General features: G+C 43.8%; 4 protein-coding genes across 9 annotated transcripts; 3 read left to right on the top strand and 1 right to left on the bottom strand.

The window, feature by feature from the left end:
* Nucleotides 1-7,913: 7,913 nt before the first annotated feature.
* LOC108127497 (trypsin beta) lies at nt 7,914-8,825 on the top strand. The gene has a single exon (XM_017244596.2). The coding sequence runs from the start codon at nt 7,914-7,916 to the stop codon at nt 8,823-8,825; it is 912 nt and encodes a 303-aa protein (XP_017100085.2).
* Nucleotides 8,826-9,009: 184 nt separating this feature from the next.
* On the top strand, nt 9,010-10,080 carry LOC108127498 (trypsin beta-like). Its single transcript, XM_017244597.3, has one exon. The coding sequence runs from the start codon at nt 9,163-9,165 to the stop codon at nt 10,078-10,080; it is 918 nt and encodes a 305-aa protein (XP_017100086.2). The 5' UTR covers nt 9,010-9,162.
* A 222-nt stretch (nt 10,081-10,302) lies between these two features.
* Nucleotides 10,303-11,103, top strand: LOC108127583 (trypsin). Its single transcript, XM_017244713.3, has one exon. The coding sequence runs from the start codon at nt 10,336-10,338 to the stop codon at nt 11,101-11,103; it is 768 nt and encodes a 255-aa protein (XP_017100202.2). The 5' UTR covers nt 10,303-10,335.
* Nucleotides 11,104-12,020: 917 nt separating this feature from the next.
* On the bottom strand, nt 12,021-20,552 carry lqf (epsin homolog lqf). 6 transcript variants are annotated; one of them, XM_070279304.1, is made up of 10 exons: nt 20,176-20,552; nt 17,229-17,380; nt 16,652-16,740; nt 15,933-16,591; nt 15,215-15,881; nt 15,059-15,149; nt 14,727-14,998; nt 14,567-14,668; nt 13,777-14,193; nt 12,021-13,222 (listed from the first exon to the last, which is right to left on the bottom strand). In XM_070279304.1, coding segments are annotated over exons 2-10 (2,358 nt in total). In that variant the 5' UTR covers nt 17,230-17,380; nt 20,176-20,552; the 3' UTR covers nt 12,021-13,162. The 6 variants fall into 6 exon arrangements, with proteins under 6 accessions (XP_070135405.1, XP_070135409.1, XP_070135406.1 ...); XM_070279308.1 differs by lacking the exon at nt 13,777-14,193 and adding an exon at nt 13,419-13,479; XM_070279305.1 differs by having other exon boundaries at nt 15,215-15,872.
* Nucleotides 20,553-21,450: the final 898 nt, after the last annotated feature.

The raw sequence follows: 21,450 nt of genomic DNA, 5'->3' as shown, positions 1-21,450 counted from the left end.
TGTTATTTTGGCCACTAAGATAGATCACCAAGGATAGTGACCACTTTCTATCTAGCCAAAGGTTCAATGACACGGTCCCAGACACAGATACGCCCCCGCCTTCTGTCCGTTTCAGAGTCAGACTAAGTATTGTGGTGTTTGTGTGCTTTTTTTTTACAAGTACGAGTATCTTTGGAGTGGACTCGACCTGATGGCAACACTTATCGATGGCTAAGCCAAGAGCCTAAGCCACTAAACGGCAATAACCACATCAAAATGCCAATGAAAACCTTTTGACATTTTTATCACGCACAAGCTCATGGCTTTCAGCTCTCAGATCGCAGCTCGGGGCTGGAATCTTGAATCTCGAAGCGCGGCCAAATGCTAATTGACCTTGACATGCGGAAGATTTGAATGCGACGATACCTGCACCCTGGTACTCCCCTTCCCAGCCCCCCATATTTCGTTGCACTTCAAGCCCGCCTCGAGTGGCTGCTGCACTTGGCCCAAAGTCAGTGTCTGGGTCTGGCCGAGGCAGACTGTAAGTGGTAAGTGGTAAATGGTAAGTGCTGCGGTTGCAACATCATCAGCACCACCGCCAGACACCGAAATGTGAATGCATATGCACAGTGTTAATTGCAATTGCAGTTGCAGTGGCAGTGTGACCATGCCGTGCGTGCAGTTCAATAAGTTAAATGCAATTTGGAAAATAAATTACACAAATTATGGTCGAAATGGCCACGAACGTGGTTGGCTAATTTTCGGTAATTCTTGGGGAAAACTTTTCAACAGTTTCCTCGTACAGAAACAAGCAAAAACTTTGAATTCTTTGAATTTTTTGAAGAACTTCCCACATTCTTTTTGTAAGCTTTTTAATAAATTTAATCAGCCAAAAAGCATGTCCAGCTTTTCTAAGAAAAGTTTTGATTAAAAATGAGACCTTTTCATGGCTTATAAATCTAAAAATGATCTCACTTTTAATACTTAATTAAAAATATATTTATTCAAAAAACATGTCAAGCTTTTCAAAAAACAATATAGGTCGCCCTGTGCGGTCACACTTATTTAATTGGTGTCCAGTGGACCGCACCTGATTAAAACCCTGATGAATAAACAACGAAAGTGCAACAAGTCGGGGCCATAAAAATGACACCATCCTAGTTAGGTGAGTGAGAGAGGGGAAAGGTGGTACAGCCCGGGGGCTTGGGGCACGGCAACGCGACACTTCACCTTGGCTTGTTCAGGCTCTTGTTTTTCGTTGACGCTCGTTGTCGGTTATTATTTTACACGCTTTCAGCTACAACTTTATTTTCGAGCGTCGCATCTTAATGCCTTGTGCTATAAAATAAAATTTTACGCACTAAGCGCGGCATTTAACACAACTTGGCTAAAAGAGGTACAGGGTAGTTGGTTGAGGTGATGGTGGCGGCGGCGTTATTGGAAAAATAATAAAAGTGAAACAGAAACTGAAACTGAACAGAAAATGACGCCAAGGTTGCTACACAGAGTTGCCGCTGCCCACCTGCCACCGAATTTCACCTGCAAGGAAAGAGAAAAAAATAAATAAAACCACGGCAATGTGACATGTTGGCACTAAAATTGATAACTCTATTGCCCATTTTGGCTTCACTGCCGGTGATTTTTTCAGATTTTCTGATTTTGCTGCTGGCGGCCGCTCGTCAATTGCTCACCTGATGATTGATTTTGCTGATTGCCAACAAGTTTGCATCTTGCATTTGCATTTTGCATATTGCATATTGCCTGTTGCATTTCCCATCTTGGCATATTTACCGGGGCCAATTATAATTAATTTCCATGGTTTGTCGCTCTCGACGCCCAGCTCTCTCCCATCCACCGATGCCACCGAAGCATCGGATGCATTTTGTCAACATCCATGTCCAACCTGAACCTGAACCTGAACCTGAACCTGAAGGAGAAACACCGAAAACGAAAGTCCCCTGACTGATTGGCTGACTGACCGACAATCACCGATCCTCCACGTGTCCATTCATTACCTGTCATACCCGATCCGGATAGGGAAATATCAAGTCGCTGAAAGTTAATAATAAAGTAAGATGTCTTGATAAATTAAATGATTTTAACTTAACTTACTAAGTAACATGTAGTGGTTTTAGCTTTGTATTAATTCTCGTATGTACTATTATTTCCTTAAAAATACCAATAGTTACTCTCCACTGCTAGTAGTAACTACTCCTAATCCAAAATAAAACCCGCAAAGTTAACCAATTCAAACTGGTAGTCGTAAACCATTTATTGGGGCAATTGAACCGAATTTTTAATAGCCATGACTATATAAGAGGTTACGTTTACTAGCTCCATTAAGCCATTACAATGGCATTGGACTGATTAAGTTTAAGGAGTTTTGCACGCCGGCAGAACTTTCGATTTCGTTGGAAAGCAAACAACTATCCTTGGAGGAGCCTGAGATCCAGTGACAGGGGAGAGAGCTGGGAATGGGAATGAAAATGAAAATGGCAATGGATATGGCAGCGAAATGACGAAGACCTTGTCCGTCAGTTTAAGCGGTGAATGTGAGAGTACTGACCTGGCTAAAAAGATTTGAAGATCGGCGGCGATCTGGGCGGGAAAGTGAGGGGCTGTGTTGCCTTAAACGGATTGCAAATGCAACTGGGAATGCTGGGGCTTCGTGCCTAAAACATTTTGCATAATTTGTTTTGCCGGGTTTTTATATGTATTCCAAGCATTTGTAATTTGATTGCGTTGCTGATTTTATTATGAAAGTTGCGGGACAACAAAAACAACCGCCAGATTAGTATTGATCACTTTTCTCGAATCGCACACATGGAGAATATTATATTTCTACAAGTGTTTTGATAAACATTTCCCCATAAAATGGGCTTTTCAGCTGGTCAATACTTATTGCCAAGAAATATGAGAATTTGTTTACAATCTAAGGTTTAGTCAGTATCCTTTTTTCTTATGGTGTAAAATGACTCACAGATTCGACTTGATATTTTATTTATTTATTTTAGAGTATAGACTCTTGGTGGTGCATGTTGCCTGCAATTGAATAAAAACCCTTTTCATGTTAATACAACATTTGTTGGTCTGGCAGTCCCAGTTCGATACTATAGTATATAAACTAGCTAGGCCCACAAAAAAATAAACAAAAACAAAAACAATCGGCGGCTCTTTGGCTTTGTACTTGTCTCTGTAGCTTTTCTGCTGCTGCAGTTGTTTCCTATTAACGATAAAAATCACATGACACGAACTGGTCGACGATCTGGCTTCGTTTTCTGCAGTTTTCCCTGGGCCTCGTTTGGTTTATTTTTTTGTATTTTTCTGGTTTTGTTTTCCTTTTAAAATCTGTGGCTTTGGCTCTGGCGCCGGCGCCACTAACCCAGTTAAGTCGAAGCCCCGGCAAGGGGGCTCTACTTCAATGGGCTGGCCAATTATGCCACATTATTGGCCAGTTGATTGGTGCTGTTATCGCTTTAAACTGACAGGATGCGGCCAATCCAAGGGCCAGGGCCAATGCTGAAGATTACGCAACGTCAACGTCAATTAAATCAGTTTTACTCCAAATATTTTAAGCCAATGTCAACCCAAGCCATATGTTTATGTGTACGGTATATAGAAGATATATTGACATCGTCTGCCCATCTCGTGTACACCTTTTTCGATCTCGATCCCCGTGGCCACGCCTGATTGAATTTATGGCCGAAAGAGGACTGCCACCGAGGTCTGAGGGCCCCGAGGGTTTTCGGGCTTTCGGCCAGGCCCAGACCCGGGCCAGGCAATTGTTTACACAAAACTTTCACAAATTAAAGCAACCTGTGAACTGAAAAACTCAAAACTTAATGCCTGAAAAACGCATCGGCTCGATTAAAATGCTGCAAACTTAATTGGGGCCCAGTTTGTCGCACATTCTGGGTGGCCCATTGGAAGGTACAGTGGTTTAAAAAGTAATTAAATCTTAATGGGGCTTAATAAAAAATTAAGACATTATTTTGGCCAATTCGTATGGTCTTAGCAACGTTCTTTTAAAAACTTTACAGAACTACAAAATAAAGTAAAACCAATAAAAAATGTTTATCATGCTTTTAAAATTACTTATAAATAAAATAAATTTTAAAATAAGAGATTTAACATTCACAAAAATTAAAGGATCTTCCAACCTTATAATATTTATGGTATCGATGACCCTAATAGCAGCTATTATTTCATCTGAAACACATTTTGTAAGCTCTCGATCAATCTTAAATTACAGCTTCCATGTCAACCAATTTATTTTATTTCTCCTTGCAGTTGTACATACAAATTAACAATGTCACTGTGCATCCGTTTTCACTGCCCCTGCTCCAGCCCCTGCTCCAGCCCCTGCGATGTCCTGGCCGAGATTCCGCCTCCCCCTGCGGCACAGCGGCTCACTGGCACTGCGGCAATGTAGCACTTCGATGTGCTCGGTCAAGTGCAAGTGGCAATTTAAAGAATCGGGTGAGGAGGAGCGAGTGTCCCAATGTTGGCGCCCCCATATGCGCATAATAATTTCGATCGCCCCAGCCAGAGAGCCAGCCAGCGAGCATGGGTCTCCAGATCCGACCAGAGTGGCAAAGAAAGTTGCCGGCAAGCAGCGACTCCTCGGCATCGTTTCATGTACCGGAGGCAGCTTTGCTCTTGTTGTTGTTAAGTGAAATGAAAAGTGCATAAATCTGCCAGTCGAGGAGGGGTTACAGGTAGGGGTATGGATATGGGTATGGCTGTGGGTACCCTCCAATATGATAAGAATCGATGCTGCTTTTTGGGAAACATGGCGAGACAAAAGAACTTTCGCTTTCGTTGCTGGCTGGTCTGTGGGTCTTTTGGTTTTTTGGTCAAGTAAAAGCGGCCGTGCATTATTTAACCAAATTTGGCCATTGAATGCAACCGGTCGATCGTTGGCGGGCCTGGGTAGCAGTAGTAGTAGGTGCCTGAATCGATATAACAATTATGTGCGTTTAATGAGCAGCGGGAGCAGCTCGATCATGCTGCTGACGGATGAGATTGATTGCATAAGTCGTGGCATGAGGCAGGAGTACATAAATAGGTGCCGGGGCCGGTTGCAACATTGTCACCCGCTCCCCGTTGAGCATTTACTTTCACTGCCACACTTCCATACCAGAATCGTCGGTTAGAAGAGTCAGCGATTTTGGCTTGTTAGCTTTATGAGTCGGAGCACCCAGTCGGGTGATAGTAAAAGTGATAGTCGTTTCCAATTGGAGATTATTATGGCTTAAGTATTTTACGACTTATATAACCACACACGCACACCACACACCACACACCTCATACACCAAACACCAAACACCCAACCCGGCCAAGACGGAGACGTCAAAGCAATTAAGCTACCCAAACAGACACGGCCGCCGATACAAATGCAGGCACTTTTCTAATTAATTTCGTATGGGGTTCCCGAGGAGCATCGAGGAGGGGGAAAAAAATCTCAATAAAATTTCATTTTCATTGACAGCCGCTTTTCAACTGCAACTCCCCAACAGACTGCAGTCCGCCTCGCATGATGAAGTGTGGAAACAGCAACAACAAGAGCCACCACTCGGTACACTTAATTGACAAGTGTGAAACTTTCGATTTCTATACACCCATTGACATACAAAACGAGACAGCCGGAGACACTGGCACACCACACCGCGCCCAAAAAAACTAGATCATTTTTAGTTTTTAGGGATTTCTTATATATAATTCAAACAAATCATCAGAAAATACAATAAAGGCAAGGTTAAGGTATTCATAAAGTTTCCTTTTTAAATTAAATTACCAAAGCCTTATTATAATCACTTCTTTAAGTGCATCCTAATGATCCCCCGCCTGGTATGATTTGTTGTGTCTAAATGTCACAATTCTCCCAAGTGATGGGCGGATCTCAAGCGGGTTGGATGAGGTGGAGCTGGGTGCGCCTGATCTGACTGGGAGACTGTGAGGATTGGGGCTGGAATCTGTGGAGTGCAATGTGGAGTACTTGCTATCGGTATCGGCAGCTGATGACTCCGGTGATAATTGCCGATATCTTCTACTGGTTGAGTGGCTATCTGGTCGGGTGCGTCTCGCGTGCTGACTTGACAAAAAGGCTGCGCAATGCCATCAAATGATTAACTAACGACTCGGTTCGGCCCGGCTCGAAACGTGCGAAATGGGTGAAATTTTCTTGGCGTGTTTGAGTGGCGGCTGCTGCGATTTTACACTACAAAAATTATGTTTCAATTATGCCAGAAAATGAAAGTTGCTGCCGAGCCGAGCACTTTAATGGCTTAATTGCGGCCACCGAATTGCGGGTAATCCAGTGGATCACAACGAGGATTTAAATATCTTTTACTTTGAATTTGGTCATATGATGTCATCTAAAGACAAACTCTTTAAATCCACAGCCACTATCCGCAGTCTTAGAAGTTCTACTGTACTTCCCAAAGGAGATATCTTCTCAGAACCGACAACCCCTCATTTATATTTCAACATTTTGATGGCAGGCCATAATTAAAAATCAATTTGGCCCAATGTTCCCAACATATTATGCAAGAGGCGCAGCGACAGGCTCCTAATAACCACGTTCGTTGCCTGAGTCTTTTGTTTTGGCGTTTGGTTTGTCAAAGGTGTGCAGGCAACAGTCTTCGGTCTCCGGTCTCCCGCCAGACATCAACGTGAGCCGCTCATATCGAGCGTTATAATGGCACGGCATGGTCTGGAGCTAAGTTCATGCTATGTCAAGCATGATTTTGCCGTTTCACGGGAGGGGCGAAGTACGGCGGCAGGGCACCCATTAATGAGCACACAACCTGGCATTTGACAGATTTTTTAATTAAACCATACAAATTGCGATTCTTCACGCTTTTCGCCACACGAAACAGGCGGATATTATTGCTGGCCCACTTGGCCCAAAAAAGATATTCCCCCATCCTCACTACCAGCTCCAATCCCACTCCCATCCTTTGGGCGGCATTCCATTTAACCGCCGCCGAACCGCCGATAAGCGGGAGTGAAATGCCAACGTTATCGTTTATCGGTTATCTGGCAGCTGGCAGCTCCCGCGTAAATTTCAAGCCGAAGCACAAAAATTTGCATAGGCGCCGAGCTAATGAATTTTCTGCCTATATGCCTTGGCAGTCCTCCTTGGACTGCCTGCTTATGTAATTATCGGCCCCCAAGTGCAAGTCCAGGCCGGGTATGGCTGCTCCTTTCACTTTTGTGCGCGAGCGCCTGGCTGCCTAATTATTCCTGTGCCGTGTCCATTGTGTCCCCTCTGTGATTTCGCACATAATTAAGCTGCGCAAAATATACATTAAATTAATAGTTTTATTGTTTTGTCTCCGCCTGCCATGCGGAAGAGGTGCCCTACCAAAAATGGGCACTTGAAACCTGCTGCAAAAAAATTCCGACTCTGGAAGTAAGAGTGGGTGGTTGGGGAAGAGGGGTGACAAAGATTAATTGATTGCGAAATTTTTGCAAACTTTATGCTAAAAAGACAATACATAGAAACTGAAGAAATCCCGCATTCAAGCCGCCTCATTTCACTTTCATGATTAATAGCCCACATAGATAGTAGATGACTAAGTTCTAAAATGGGACTTAAAAGAAGTCAGGGAAAGATTAACCCATTAGGATACTATCTATATGTATTTGAAGTTGTCATATTAAGATTTGGTATTAAAATATCAAAACCATCAAACACAATCAACAAATTTATGTAAATTATAAATTCGTCTAGAATCTTCATTTCTTGGGTTAAAATTTGCAAATGCTAACCATAACCTCCATGAAAATGCTCAAATGACAGGTTTTTTGAATTAAAAATGAAGGCTATTAAAGAACAGCAGCCTCTCTTTCTAAAAGGTCGAAAGGTGGATCAGAAAGGTGACCTCAATTCAGTCATCCCCCGGTCGTGATCGCGAACGGTCTTAGCAATGAACAACCAGCGGTTTGTGGAACTCGTCGTTTCCCTCGGACTGCTGATCCTGGCAGCGAAGATCGATGGCAAACAACAGACTCCTTCGTGGTCAGGATACTATCTGGAAAATGACACCCACTACTTTCTGTACGAGAAACCCAAGCCTCCCACACTCGGAAATATTTCAAGCAACCCGTTTATCAATAAACTGGAGACACAGGACTATTTCCCCACCAGGATTGTGAATGGCACAAGGGCTACTTGTAAAGAAGCATACTTTCAGTGTTCCCTTCACTTCGAGGGATACGGCATCTGTGGCTGCATTATCATATCCGATTGGTATGTTCTCACTGCCCATCACTGCGTCATCGGACCGGCTCGCAAGTACAGGATTCGAGCCGGAACCATGCAGGTGAATCGTGGTGGTCAACTACGGAAAGTTAAACTCATTATAGCCCATGCGGGCTACAACGACTACACTATGCGCCACGACATTGCCCTGATGAAGGTCAAGAGCCGCTTTATTTTCACCGCCTGCCTGCGTCCAGTCAAGCTGCCTTCCCCCAAGATTACAAAGTTCCCCAAAAAACTTGTTGTCACTGGCTTTGGAATAGCATCCGAGAATGCCGCAAACCTTCAGAAATATTGCCGAATCGTCGAAGTAAACTTAATTACCCGGTCCACATGTCAGAATAAATACTCTGGGACTGGAGTGAAAATTTATAAGGACATGATCTGCGCCGCTGCCCCGTACAAGGACAGTTGCTCCGGAGATTCCGGCGGTCCACTAACCCACAAAGGTGTCCTCTGCGGTATTGTGTCCTTCGGCATCGGTTGTGCTAGACGAAAATATCCTGGCGTTTATACGAATGTGAAGCGATTTATTCGTTGGATTCAAAAGTGTATTAAGAAGTATAGGAATTATTAGTCAATAAATTGATAAGAAAATAAAATTATTTAACTTAATTATCTTTTAAATTTTTCTGCTTTAGAGAACCTATAAATTAAAAGTGAAAGATGAACGTTACAACCATTAATTATGTTTAAAGTTCTCGAACATATTTAATTAATTAATCAGATGCCTTAAATCCAACTTTGTTTTGGCAATACTTCGTTGAGGAAGGCTGCGGGTTAAGTTTTGGCAAAACCCAACTAATTGGCTTGACCCTAAAAATTGTAAACCTCCAACTAAGAGGTCATGAGGTTACATCTTATTCCGCCAAGTCTCAGTCTACCCGAGGAGGTTCAGGTGATCAGTCAAAGAAATGGTTTTCAAGAGGGCCAATGGACTTGCTATTCTGTTCTACTGCTTATTTCTGGCAACCTCCAGTGGAAAAGAAGAATTTCAAAGTCCCGCTTGGAGTGGCTACTACCAGGACAATGGCACCCACTACATTTTATACGAGAAACCAAAGGCGACTCGGCCGAGTTATCTCAACAGGAATATATCAACTAATCCCGCGATCAATGCCCTCGAATCCCTGGACTACTTGCCTACCAGGATTGTGAACGGAGAGAAGATCAGCATCCGGCAGGCTCCCTATCAGTGTGCACTTCATTACCAGAACAGCTTCATATGCGGGTGCGTCATCATAAGTAGACGTTGGATTCTCACGGCCCAGCACTGCAAAATAGGCAGGCCTGGAAGCTACACTGTTCGAGCTGGCTCCACCCAGCAGAGGCGCGGCGGTGAAGTACGCCAGGTCCAGAAGATCTTCTCCCACGGCGGATACAGTGAACGCACCATGAGGAACGATCTAGTAATGATGAAGCTAAAGTATCCCCTCAAGTTCCGAAAGGGGGTGCAGCCCGTGAAGCTGCCCAGTCCCAAAATTAGGAGATTTCCGAGGTGCTACTGGGTCACCGGATGGGGTCTCACCTCGGCTAATGCCCAAAATGTCCAGCGTTACTTACGGAGAGCACGAGTGTGCATGGTAGGGCGATCCAAGTGCCGAATAATGTACCGGAAAGCGGGTATAAAGATCTACAGAGTTATGATCTGTGCCAAGGGAAAGAATAAAGACACCTGCTCCGGAGATTCAGGGGGGCCATTAGTCCACAATGGAATCCTCTATGGAATAACATCCTTTGGAATCGGTTGCGCCAATGCCAACTATCCGGGTGTCTATGTCAATATAAAAACAAAAGTGAGGTGGATGAAAAAAGTTGTGAGCAAGTATTAAGGGTTTAAAAAATGATATACAAGTTACATTCCAATCCTGATAGGTCATTCAACTTTAAAATATATTAATAAACTTAAAGAATAAGTATAATATACAGCAAGCCAAAAAAATGTGCAAAATATTCGAATTTCAATTAATATTCATGCCGAATTCAGTAGGTCGCGAGCGCCGGGGGTCAGGTCATTAGCATTCTTGATTCTGAACAAAGTTGCCAAACAAGAGGTCAGGCAGTCGACTTTTAGTTACATTTTGAAAATGACTCTAAGCGGTTTGCTAACGGCGCTGATTTTATTGCTTTTTAATGGCCATAACATTTTGGCCAACTCGCTGCAGGAACGAATTGTGGGTGGTGTGGAACTGCCCATCAATCTGTCACCCTGGCTGGCATCCGTTAGTGTCCATGGGAATTATAGCTGCAGTGCTGCTCTGATTACTTCCCAGTGGCTGGTGACAGCAGCCCATTGTGTCCACTACCCGGATAGGTATTCCGTGAGAGCAGGATCCTCAGCCCCTGACGAGGGAGGACAGCTGAGGAATGTAGCCAGGATACTTCTACATCCCAGCTTCAATCTGCGCATCCTAGACAACGACATTGCCCTTTTGAAGGTAGAAAAGGCCTTTAACTTGGACTCTAACCTACAGCTTGTAAAGCTTCCCATTCCCGGACTCAATGTGGTTCCAAGGACCCTCTTGGTGGCCGGCTGGGGAACTGTGCACGTGAATTCAACCTCTTCGGAGCAGCAGCTACGTGGCACTCTGGTGAATCTCATCAATCAAAGACGTTGCAAGTATCTCTATTCGAGGATCAGTCGTCCCGTCACGGAAAACATGATTTGTGCAGCTGCTCCTGGAAGGGATCACTGCTTTGGGGACTCGGGAGCTCCCTTGGTTCATCGTGGTACTAGCTACGGGATCGTTTCCTTCGCCCATGGCTGTGCCGATCTGTATTTTCCGGGAGTCTACACCAGACTGGCTAATTATGTATCCTGGATCTTGGGAGTTTTAAAAGCTGAGAATAAATAAATATCAACTAGTGCTCTACAAAATATTTTTAAGTTTTTACTTCAAATCAGTTCTACCTGTTGGTTGAGCTCTTCTTCCTGGAATACACCCGACTCCATTATACAATCCCATCATTTTTACCAACCGTCTGAAGAGCCGCATCGTGCCCAGGCCAGGCGATAAACTTGTACCGCCGCTCGACGGCAAATTTGTGTAAATTATGTATTTGTGCATTTTGATTTCATTTAAACGAAGTTTCCTGATGGCCCCCAGCGCATGTCAAAATATCAAAACCGAAACGCGACTCCGCCAGGCTGCTAGCTGCTGGCTGCCGGCTGCCAACCACTTGCGCAACACATCCAGCAATCCATATCCATATCCATTCCACATCCACATCCACATCCCCATTCGCATCCCCAACATCGATCCCATCCCAGCTGGCTGAATGGTTGAATGGCTCACCGAAATATCACTGCCATATGCGGTGGGCGTGCTCCGTTAATGCTGCACTCTGCGGCCCCCGAAATTAACATAATCGTGTCTTGCCTCTGCCTCTGCCTGGATGGCAGACTGCCTGCTTGCCTGGTGGTGGCCTGTTGGCGCCCCAACAAAGTGTTGAATGCTGGCGCTGGCTGTCAAGTGGAGCCTTCCAGGCATTGGCCCACTCATGAGCCACATGCTCCTGCCGCTTAGCACTTGGCATAGGTCTCTGTTGTGCAATGGGAGCAGACCATCAAAAGTGCTCTGACTTTTACATCGATTTTCTCAGATTTCTCAGTTTTAGTTGTTTTTTAGTTAAAATAAAATTTTAATAATATGAAAATATGCTTAAAATTTGCATTTTTGGATGTGTGTTTCGTGTGTTTGTTGTTATAGGAGTTGTTGGGGTGTATAATATATAAGTATGCTTGCTAGAAAATCTCTTAAGCATCGGTTTCTTTAATTTTTTTTTTGTATATGTATATTTTGTTACCATTAAGTTACGCTTATACAATTCATTACGTATTCTAGCCTAAATGTATACCATCGCTTTTCTTTATTATAGTTTTTTCGTTTTGCTCTCGAAATATTGTTCTTTGTATATGTGTTCTTTTCGAAGGGTTTTCTTTTGTAAATTTTAAACTAGTCGCTAAAAATATTGTTCAACAGCAAACCTGTGTATGCATTGTGTCTTGAAGGTGGACCAAAAGCGAATGCACAAACACAAATCAACTGTCAACTCGAAAATATCGTACAAATGTGTTTTAAAAATTGATTTTTTAGCCAAAAGCCATTTAATAATTTGTTTTCTTTTGCAACATGCACGCACACAAAAATTTTACAAAAAAGAAAGTTAAAAATTTACAATTACAAGCACACATAAATTGAATTATCTTTTGTTTTTAACATTTTTCATTTTTCTTTACCAATGCAATATTTAAAGCTATATAACAATTTTTATTAGTTTCCATTCTCGTTTTCTCACGTTTTTTGTTTAAAGACTTGGACTGCCGTTTGCTGTTTTGGTTATCGCCTCTATAAAGATTCAACTCATATAACAGAAGAATTGCCAATTGGATCCCCAGACATCCACTCAACTTAAAGGCGTTGCTCAGTGTGTGGTTGGTTGGTTGGGTAGAATTAGAATTAGAATGTGAATCGTATGGTAAAATAATTTCAGAGTCAGTTGAGCGGAGTTGGAGCTGCCTAATGCTAACCTATGGGGCTGTTTACATGGTTTAGTTATTGCAAATGTATTAGACTCAAGTTCTGCTCAATCGTAAGCTGCTTCTACTTGTTCTGTCCTATCTCTGGATCTTGGCTTTCTCTCTCTCACGTACATCACATATTTTACAGTTTAATAATACTTCCTTACACATAATTTATTAATTAATTCATATTTCCTCGCAGTTATATAGAGCTAAAATTGGTTGCGGTTGCTGTTTCTGTTGTTTGCTATTTATCTAACGCTATTGGACAGCTCCATACACCCAGCCAGGTCTTGGTTAGTCGTTGTTCCCTCCGCTGTTGCTGCTGCTCCTGCTGTTGCTGCTGAACCTGGTCCTGCTTTTACATTGTTTCTGATTTATGGGGCTCCAGTTTACGACAAAAACGGATTGGTTGCTGCTTCCGGTTTAATCCACGGCATGTTGTTGTTTTGCTGCAAGAATCGTAAAGGATACGTTAGTTCCAATTCCAAATTGGTGGTTTAGTAAAGCTAGTCAGTAGGCCAAAAGCAAACTACATGCAGAGTCTAACAGCCATGTTAAGAACTACGGATTACATAGTTGTTAGTTTTGTTAGGAGGTAGACTACTAGTTAGATAGCAGGGCATGCACATTCGAAAATCATTTTACCCATTTGCATTTATTGCATATTGTATGTGTTTTATTTAAGCGTCCAAGCCTCCATTGTTGGCTACAATTAGAAAATGTTATGGAAATCAACTTGAAATGGCAACAAGCCTCTGGTTAAGATGCGTACGTATTTCTCGAATAAGTAGCAAGGGAAACTCTTAAATTAGCACAGTTTCCATTGCTTCTAGCAGTTTCTTGTATTCATACTTGGAAATTACGTAAAAAATAAACTAAAATTAAAATAAATATTTAAACAAACGAAGAAACACAAGCAAACAAATTAAAGAAACGTCAAATTTTGGCTGGGGGAAGTATAATTTCATGGCAGCAACTGCAACTTTGACGGCACAAGACTCACTTCCAGCTTGCAGTGAGCCGATGCAGCCGATGAGGACGTTGGACCAAAACTCTGGACAGGATCGGGCACAAAGCCAATGGGAGCCACGCTCACCCCAGGCGTTTCGGCCAACGACTGGGATAGGGCGCTGCTGTAGGAGGCAGCATAGCTTGAATAGAGACCCGAAGCTCCGTAGTTTCTGCGCGTTTCGCCAAAATTATTGTTGTCGTTGCTGCCCGAGTACAGAAAGTTATCATCAGCCGGCGCTGTCGGACTATTGAAATAGGAACGGTCGCTGAATAGGTCCATGTTGCGGATGCCATCGATTCCCGGACTCGGACTCACAAACTCGAAGACATTCTTGGTGGAACTGGTGGAGCTATTCATGTTGGCATCGTTGCTGCTGGCATACGGATAGTTGTTGACCTGAGAACTGGGCTGTGGGCGGGGATTCAGGGCGGAGGGAATGATGGGATTACTAAACGCACTCAGTAGCTCAAATTCACCCGCAGGCGCAGACGAGGGCCCCAAGTTGAGGCTAGTTGGACGCACTGGGTGCGGAAGTTTTGGCTGGGATATCGGCTGGGTTGGCATGCAATAGTTTCTCATCGAAAGAAATGACAAGAAGGAAGACAAAATGCACACGGGAAACGATACGATAGAGTGGAGAAAAGTAAACAAGATAACCGATAAATCATTAGAGAGCCAAGCCTCAAACAATAAGTAATAATATAAACAAGTACGAAGTATTTCCCTAAAACCGCGGACGCACTCCATCTCCAATATGAGCTAGACCCGTAAAGCAACTCACCTGGTTGGTCGCACTCACGCCACCCATGACAGGAGCCCAGGGATCCTGGTTCATGTTGACGGCGAAGGGCGCCTGTTGTTTCAGCTGGTTAATGGACGGTACCTGGAATATAATTTAAAATTATCCTAAGAACTTCTTATGTCTGTTCTGAATCACTCACGGCTGGCTGCTGTTGCTGGAATAGATTTGTCTTGGGTGGTATCACGGTGTCGCTGAAGGGATTGTAGGCCGGTGCGGTGCCCGCCGGCGCCTGTGTTCCAGCTGGCTTGATCAGATTGTCCAAGTTGACCAACGCAGAGTTCTCGCCGAGGAAGGAGTGCGGATCCTTGAGCGGTTTCTTTGCCGTGGCTCCCGTTGACGGATGCACTGAGCCATTTCCGGTTCCGTTTCCGTAGTTCGTCGACAGCGGGTCCATATCGTCGAGCAAAGAGGCTAAAAATAGTTTCGAATACGATAAGCTCGGTTTAAAGATTAGACGTCTTGGTAGTTTACCATTGTTGTTGTTGGAGGCGTTGTAGTTGCTTAGTTCACTCTTGTTGCGGTTGGTGATCAGGTCGAACTCGTCAAATTCAGGAGAAGGTTTCTGTAAAGGAATACATATCGGATTAAAGTTTTATTTCTATGATATAACTCAGTTTTCCTGCCCACCTTAACGGCGCCTGTGCCCAGGGCCTTCCAAGGATCATCCAACGCCCCGGCACCCACCTGCGGACCACCTCCGGCCACCCAGGGATCCGCCGGAGCAATGGCAGCCGCTCCTCCAGTCGCTGGCTCTGCTAGCCAAGGATCGCCAGACGCACTGCCATTGTTTGTCCCATTGTTGACAGGCGCAGCGCCCAGAGCTCCAGCAGCATTTGTTTTGGTTAACCAACCAATGCCTTCACCAGGGGCACCGGCCGGAGTCGGTCCACGTCCGTTCTGGTTGGCGTTGCCGTTGGTCTGCAGCCATCCCTCGGTGGAGGAGCCCGAGGCCACAGACGGCGACTGAGTTCGCACTCCCCAGGCATCGTTGGGAGTGGGAGCAGCGTTCATCGGTACTCCGGCGCTCATTATGGTGCGTGGGGCGGCAGACGGATGCCAGGGATCAACCTGAGGCGAGGAGGTGCCCGACCAAGGATCCGACAGCTGGCTAGGAGCCCTAGGAGCGGACGTAGCCCAAGGATCGATCACGCCCGCCGGTGCGCCGCCTGCAGCGCCCAGCGGTGGACTCGAGATGCTCGTGGCGCCCAGCGAAATGTCCAGCAAGTCCATTAGATGACTCTGTGGCTCTCTCTCCTCCCTCTTGGGCGCAGGTATCGGTCGTCCACTAGAATCCCTAAATAGTGATTTTGTTACAAATATTACAAAAGCTTCTGGTACACCTTACTTGAAATCCTGCTCGCTCTGGCTGAGGGCCAGCTGCAAGCGCACATCGTCGCTGCGCCGCTTGGCCTCCTCCTGCTCGGCCTCCTCGCGCGACATGGCCATGGCCAGCTGGAGCTGCAGCTCCTCCTCGCCAGCGGTCTGGGGTCGCACCATTTCCAGCTCAGAGACGGATTTGGGCGGCTCTTCCTGCCAGCCTGGCGGCAAGTCCCTTTGCGACGGCCCGTCTATGTAGCCATCGCTGCCGAAGCCACTCGGATGCTGGGCGAATCTCTCCTTGGCCTTCAAGGCCTTCACCCGTTCGTTCTTCAGTCGCTCGTCGTCATTCAGCAGGTTAACCAGCTGCTTGGCCTTCTCCCGGACATGGGTGCCCTGGTCCTTGCCCTCCTCGAAGTAGACAAAGTCTCTCAAAGTCTGGATGGCGAAGATGTTCTCCTTGCACTGCTGGGCCACCTTCTCCGTTCCGATCTTGATCAGGTACTCCAGTAGTATGAGTGCCTTGTAGACGTGGCGCCAGTTCTTGCCGTGATCGTTCAGTCGCTTCCAGATCATCTGCATGATCTCCGAGAAGGCGACCACATTGTAGGTGAGATCGGCTATCTCACCCATGATGGCAGCCGATGGACCCCATGGGTCGTTGGAGGTGGCCTCGCGCACTTTGACCTTTGGGTTGAAGTTATGATTAGGGAATGAGTTTATTGATATCGACCTCGATGGACTCACCTGGGCATCGGAGTAGTTGTGCGCTAGGTTTTTGATGTTTCTACGTAGACCCGCGACATTGACCTGCATATCGTCCTTTTGCTTTCTCACTGCGTGACAGAAAAAATAGAAAGAATTCTTAACATGACTGTATCTTCTTGCTCCGGCGCCTTGGAAGCGGGAACGTATTTTGGGTAGGATTGTGGGAAGGATTTTTTGTTTTTGTTTTTTTTTTGGGGTTAACTTCTGCTTTCGAAAGAGTCCGCTGAGTTTATACAAATTTTGGAATTTTTAAAGAAAATTTTTGAAATTTTTTGAAGTTAATTCCGAGTCTACTGTGTGTTCTGTCATATGTCTGGAGGGGTCTGGAAATCGAAACAAAAACAAACACAATTGTGTGGAAAACAAATGGAATTCCGTGTTTTGAAAGGTGATTTCGCTGCTCGGTGCTGCTGCTGTTGCTTGATGTGCTGGGAGTTGTGTCAGAGTTCGATTTAATATCAAATATGATATCCCGAGTTGTCTTTATAGTGTTTTTTTTTTTTTTTTTGGAAAATAAACTGAATTTAAAGTTAAATGAGTTAACATTGAGACTTACTTTTGGTTTGTTTTTTTGCGTTTGACTTTTGCTTTTTATTTTTCTATTCAGAAACTTTTGGAACTCGAAGTTTCGGTCGAGAAAGCTAAAGATTTTTGTATTTATATCGTTTTTTGTTTATGTTTATTGCTGTTTAAGTGCTCCAAAGCAAGCTAAGTATGAGATACAAGATAAATACAATCAAAATACATAGTATTACATATACAGATATACATATAGAGTTAGATATTATTATTTGAATAATAGTTTTTGCCGAACTCAAGTGCCTTGAACGAAGAGTGAAAGCATACTTTAAAATAGAACTTAAGCCCGGTCCCAAGCCAAAGACTTAGGATTTAATTCAATTTGCGGGCAAAAATAAAACAAAAAGCAAAGAGTATTGACTTTAAGGCAGTGCTGGCAGACTAACAAACTAAAGAAATTAAATTAAAACTAGAATATAAACATTTAGAAGCTAAAATTTGCATAAAATATGTTTCAGAAAAGGTGCTTAGGAACTCTTATTAAAAGGATTATAGAGTATATAGTCGGCTTGAACTCAACCCGTGACCGACGCCCAAGGAAGCCGCAAAAATGCAAAATAACCCAAGAGGCAGACGTGGCATTGGACACGGCAGAGGGCACTGGACAGACAGCGACAGCGGCCCATGTCCGTGTCTGGATATGCAAATTTTTCAGCCAAAGCTCTATTATGCATTAAACAACGTGAACAAATATAGCAATACGCCTGGTCGAGGTAGAGATCTATTTATAAAAGCATAAAATGCACACAATGATAATCAAATTGTTATCGATTGCCAGAACAAAAGAATAGCCTGTAGAGAAAGTGCCTCAAGCTGTGGCCATAACTGATTAACCAAGAAGATAGCATAGCCCAGTGCAATAAAGATATTCTAATGACGTAGGGCCTTCTTCTAGCAGCCGTCATGTAATATAATAATATTGCCAATAAAGCCATAAATATTATCAATATCGAAGACACACTGTACCATAGATAATGCCAAGAATTTCAAGAGCCAAAACAACCGGTTAATATCTGGAGAATCATTATAGCGGATTCGCACTTGACACATATTTTGGTGGAGAACCCGCCTGGGAGCTGTAACTCTTCAAAACCAGTATTCAAGATCTGGGAGGAAGGGCTAGAGCGACGAACTGGAATTGTTTTGCTTATTTGTTTGTTTTCATTTAGCTGTCGTCTGGCCAGTGGCGGATAAGAAGGCGAAATAATTCAATTAAATGTCGCGCAATACGGCCAGCAGCAAGAAAACTACGCAAATGAAGTGCAAGAGTCACGATACCGAGGGGGTGGTGGTATCCCCCATGTCTGTCTTGGTGGTTGCCTCTGAACTTGAGCCAATTGAATGCCAGACAGAACAGCTAAAAAAAAAAAACGCTTCTGCTGGGGGAAAGAGCTTTCTTTGTGTTTTTTGCACTTGACTTTCGGCAAAACGTCGCCGCTTTATTGCCAAAAAAAAACGAATCAAAAATAAAAGTATAAACATATACTGGTGTGTGTATCAAAACAAACAGTATGCTTAACGAGTTGCGATTCACTTTGTTTCAAGGCAGAGAGCCTTGACGAACCCGGAGCGGTTCAATAACCGTGGCGGCCAGAAAAAGTGCTCGAAACTAAACAAAGTCCGGACACTGGACGGTGAAGCTGCCCGATTGATATGCACACTGGAACTGATCGGCTAACCAAGTCCAACTGGCATTAGAACCGGATAAAATATTCCATATCCACGAGGCTGTTTGGCATGCATTATATGGCCGATCACTTAGCATGTCTCTGCTAAGCAATACTTGAGCTTCGATCGATGAAAGTGCGTCAGTGTTGTTGGACTTCCTCTATCATTAAACTCTGTTTGTTTTGCAAAAAAATGAACAACAAATCGTCATGACTTGATAGTAAAGTACTTTAGTTTCGTCACAACAATACATGGAAGTGGAGGAAGCATAGAGCTCTCTACATAGCTTATCACTTCTGAAATTCTTTTAAGAACCATTATAGGGAGTACCATCTGTAGTCAGATAACTTGTTTACTTTTCGTTTACAGTTATCTCGGTGAGATGTTTTTCTCCTTTCAGGTGCAGAGGGTTAAGCGAAGGTCACTGGGCTAAGCCCACTGTGCAACTTGATCGCTTAACCTCCCCCTCCAGGCCCCTTTCCAGTCAAACTTGCTGCTGCATCTGCATCTGGGTGCATGCGGGCGTTTATTACATAGTCGTAGATGTATCTGTATCTGAATGGGTGTGCGTTATGGTTGCTTCTACTACTGGGTACTGGGTGCTGGTTAGTCTGGTGTGTGTGTAAGTGCCTCTGGCTCTGTGTGTGCCTGTGATAACGAGTCAGAAATGTGATTAGATTTCATTTGTGGCACTCTAGCTATGTGACTCGCACAAATAGCGACATACATACATCCGATGGAGGCCCGAAATGTGCGAAACTTCATTCATTACTCATACGCCACCGCCAAACCGCGCCTCCCCCCGCTCTCACTGACCCCTTGCAGCATAAACCTGTTCCACCTTTGGCTCGGCCAACGCCCCGCCCCCCCGCTACGCCACTGGCACATACACAGCTGACGTCAAAATTGTAGGAATTCAACCGAAATACCTGGGCTATTTTTTAACCATAATCTTGGTCAAATGGTAGTAGTTATACATGAAAGGCAGCGCTACTTTTCTGACCACAACTGTATGGCCCTGGGCCCATGACTAATCACTCGCGGACCGGCATAAAAAAAAACTTATCAGAAATCCAAGAAAATTAACGAAACAAATAGAAGCGTTATCAATAAAACAGTTTGTTAGCATGGAATCACATTTAATGGGTTGCTATATCTAATATATCGAAAATAGACCCACTATGGGGAACTCCCGATTTGTGGCAGCCCCCATTTCATCCACCCACTCACTGGCTCCGTTGCCCCCTCCTGCTCACCTGCTCCACTGCAATGACTCTCTCCTGAGGTGTTTGTTGTTGTTGTTGTTCTTTTGTTGCTTCACTGCAGTTCGCCTTTGTGTGTTTGTGGGTTGTATTCGCTATGTGTGTATGTGTGTGGCGAGTGTGTGTGTGTGTGTGTGAGACTCCTCTCCCCAGCTAGTTTTCTATGTTTTACGACTTTCTTTTTGGGGGATCACAAGACGATGACACGGCGACGTCAACAACGGAGAAATTTTTTTCTTTTCGCACAAATCCGTATCCTTGCACTTGTGGTTGCTTTTTTCAAATGAGTGGGCGATATTTACCCTTTGCACTCTGCACAAAACACAATTTCGCTCGGTGATGGCTTATTTTCTTTTGTATTTGTATTTGTAAAAAACATCGCCAGTGTTGCCAGATGGCGGGTTTAATTTATCCCCAAAAAAATACTAAAAAATCCATATTTACAGGAAATTTTAAAATTCTATAAATTACTACATAAGAATTACAACAAAAGTGGCCTTAAATATTAAATGCGTGTTTTCAAAACCTATAGCTATTCAAACTTAGAGAGCCAAATGGTTTCAATTTAAACAGAGCTGCCACTCTGGAGCTGCCACATAAGAGACTAATCGATAGTGCCACGTTGGCCGATAACTTGAAACTGCCACTGTTTAAAGGCTCTGCCAACTTAAAACAATTTACCCGACTTAATTTAAAATTAAAAGATTGAGAGATCAAAGCTTTAAAAGAAAATTTAAAATCTGAATGTTGAAAAAAAAGTTTACTGAACAAATTTAACATTAAACGATTTCTGGATCGATTCTCCATCATTCTGCATCAAAATCCTGAGACAAAATATTTTTTAGATTTTTTGTCCATTTTTGTGATTTGTGAAAATGGGGTTTTTCCCTATAGGGTCCACAGGGATGGCTGTATCTTTCGCAATTTTCATCCGATTCTCAAACGGAGTACCTTAAACGATTTCTAGATCGATTCTCCACCATTCTGCATCAAAATCCTGAGACAAAATATTTTTTAGATTTTTTGTCCATTTTTGTGATGGGATCCCTTGAAAATGGGGTTTTTTCTTATATGGCCCACAGGGATAGCTGTATCTTCCCCAATTCTCATCCGATTCTCAAGCGGAGTACCTTAAACGATTTGTAGATCGATTCTCCACCATTCTGCATCAAAATCCTGAGACAAAATATTTTTTAGATTTTTTGTCCATTTTTGTGATGGGATCCCTTGAAAATGGGGTTTTTCCCTATATGGGCCACAGTGATGGCT

This window comes from Drosophila bipectinata, chromosome 3L (genome assembly GCF_030179905.1).
Source record: "Drosophila bipectinata strain 14024-0381.07 chromosome 3L, DbipHiC1v2, whole genome shotgun sequence".
Lineage (NCBI taxonomy): Eukaryota > Metazoa > Arthropoda > Insecta > Diptera > Drosophilidae > Drosophila > Drosophila bipectinata.
This window is presented reverse-complemented; position numbering and strand designations above follow the sequence as displayed.

Bases quoted from the DNA above. Each gene is read 5' to 3' on its own strand.
- LOC108127583 (XM_017244713.3), top strand. From the start codon at position 10,336: ATGACTCTAAGCGGTTTGCTAACGGCGCTGATTTTATTGCTTTTTAAT.
- lqf (XM_070279304.1), bottom strand. The intron at 14,669-14,726 runs GTGAGTGATTCA...ATTATATTCCAG, and splicing joins TCCAGCAACAGCAGCCAGCC to GTACCGTCCATTAACCAGCT. The intron at 14,194-14,566 runs GTGAGTTGCTTT...CCCCGCCCACAG, and splicing joins GCGTGAGTGCGACCAACCAG to CCCAGTTCTCAGGTCAACAA.
- LOC108127497 (XM_017244596.2), top strand. From the start codon at position 7,914: ATGAACAACCAGCGGTTTGTGGAACTCGTCGTTTCCCTCGGACTGCTG.
- LOC108127498 (XM_017244597.3), top strand. From the start codon at position 9,163: ATGGTTTTCAAGAGGGCCAATGGACTTGCTATTCTGTTCTACTGCTTA.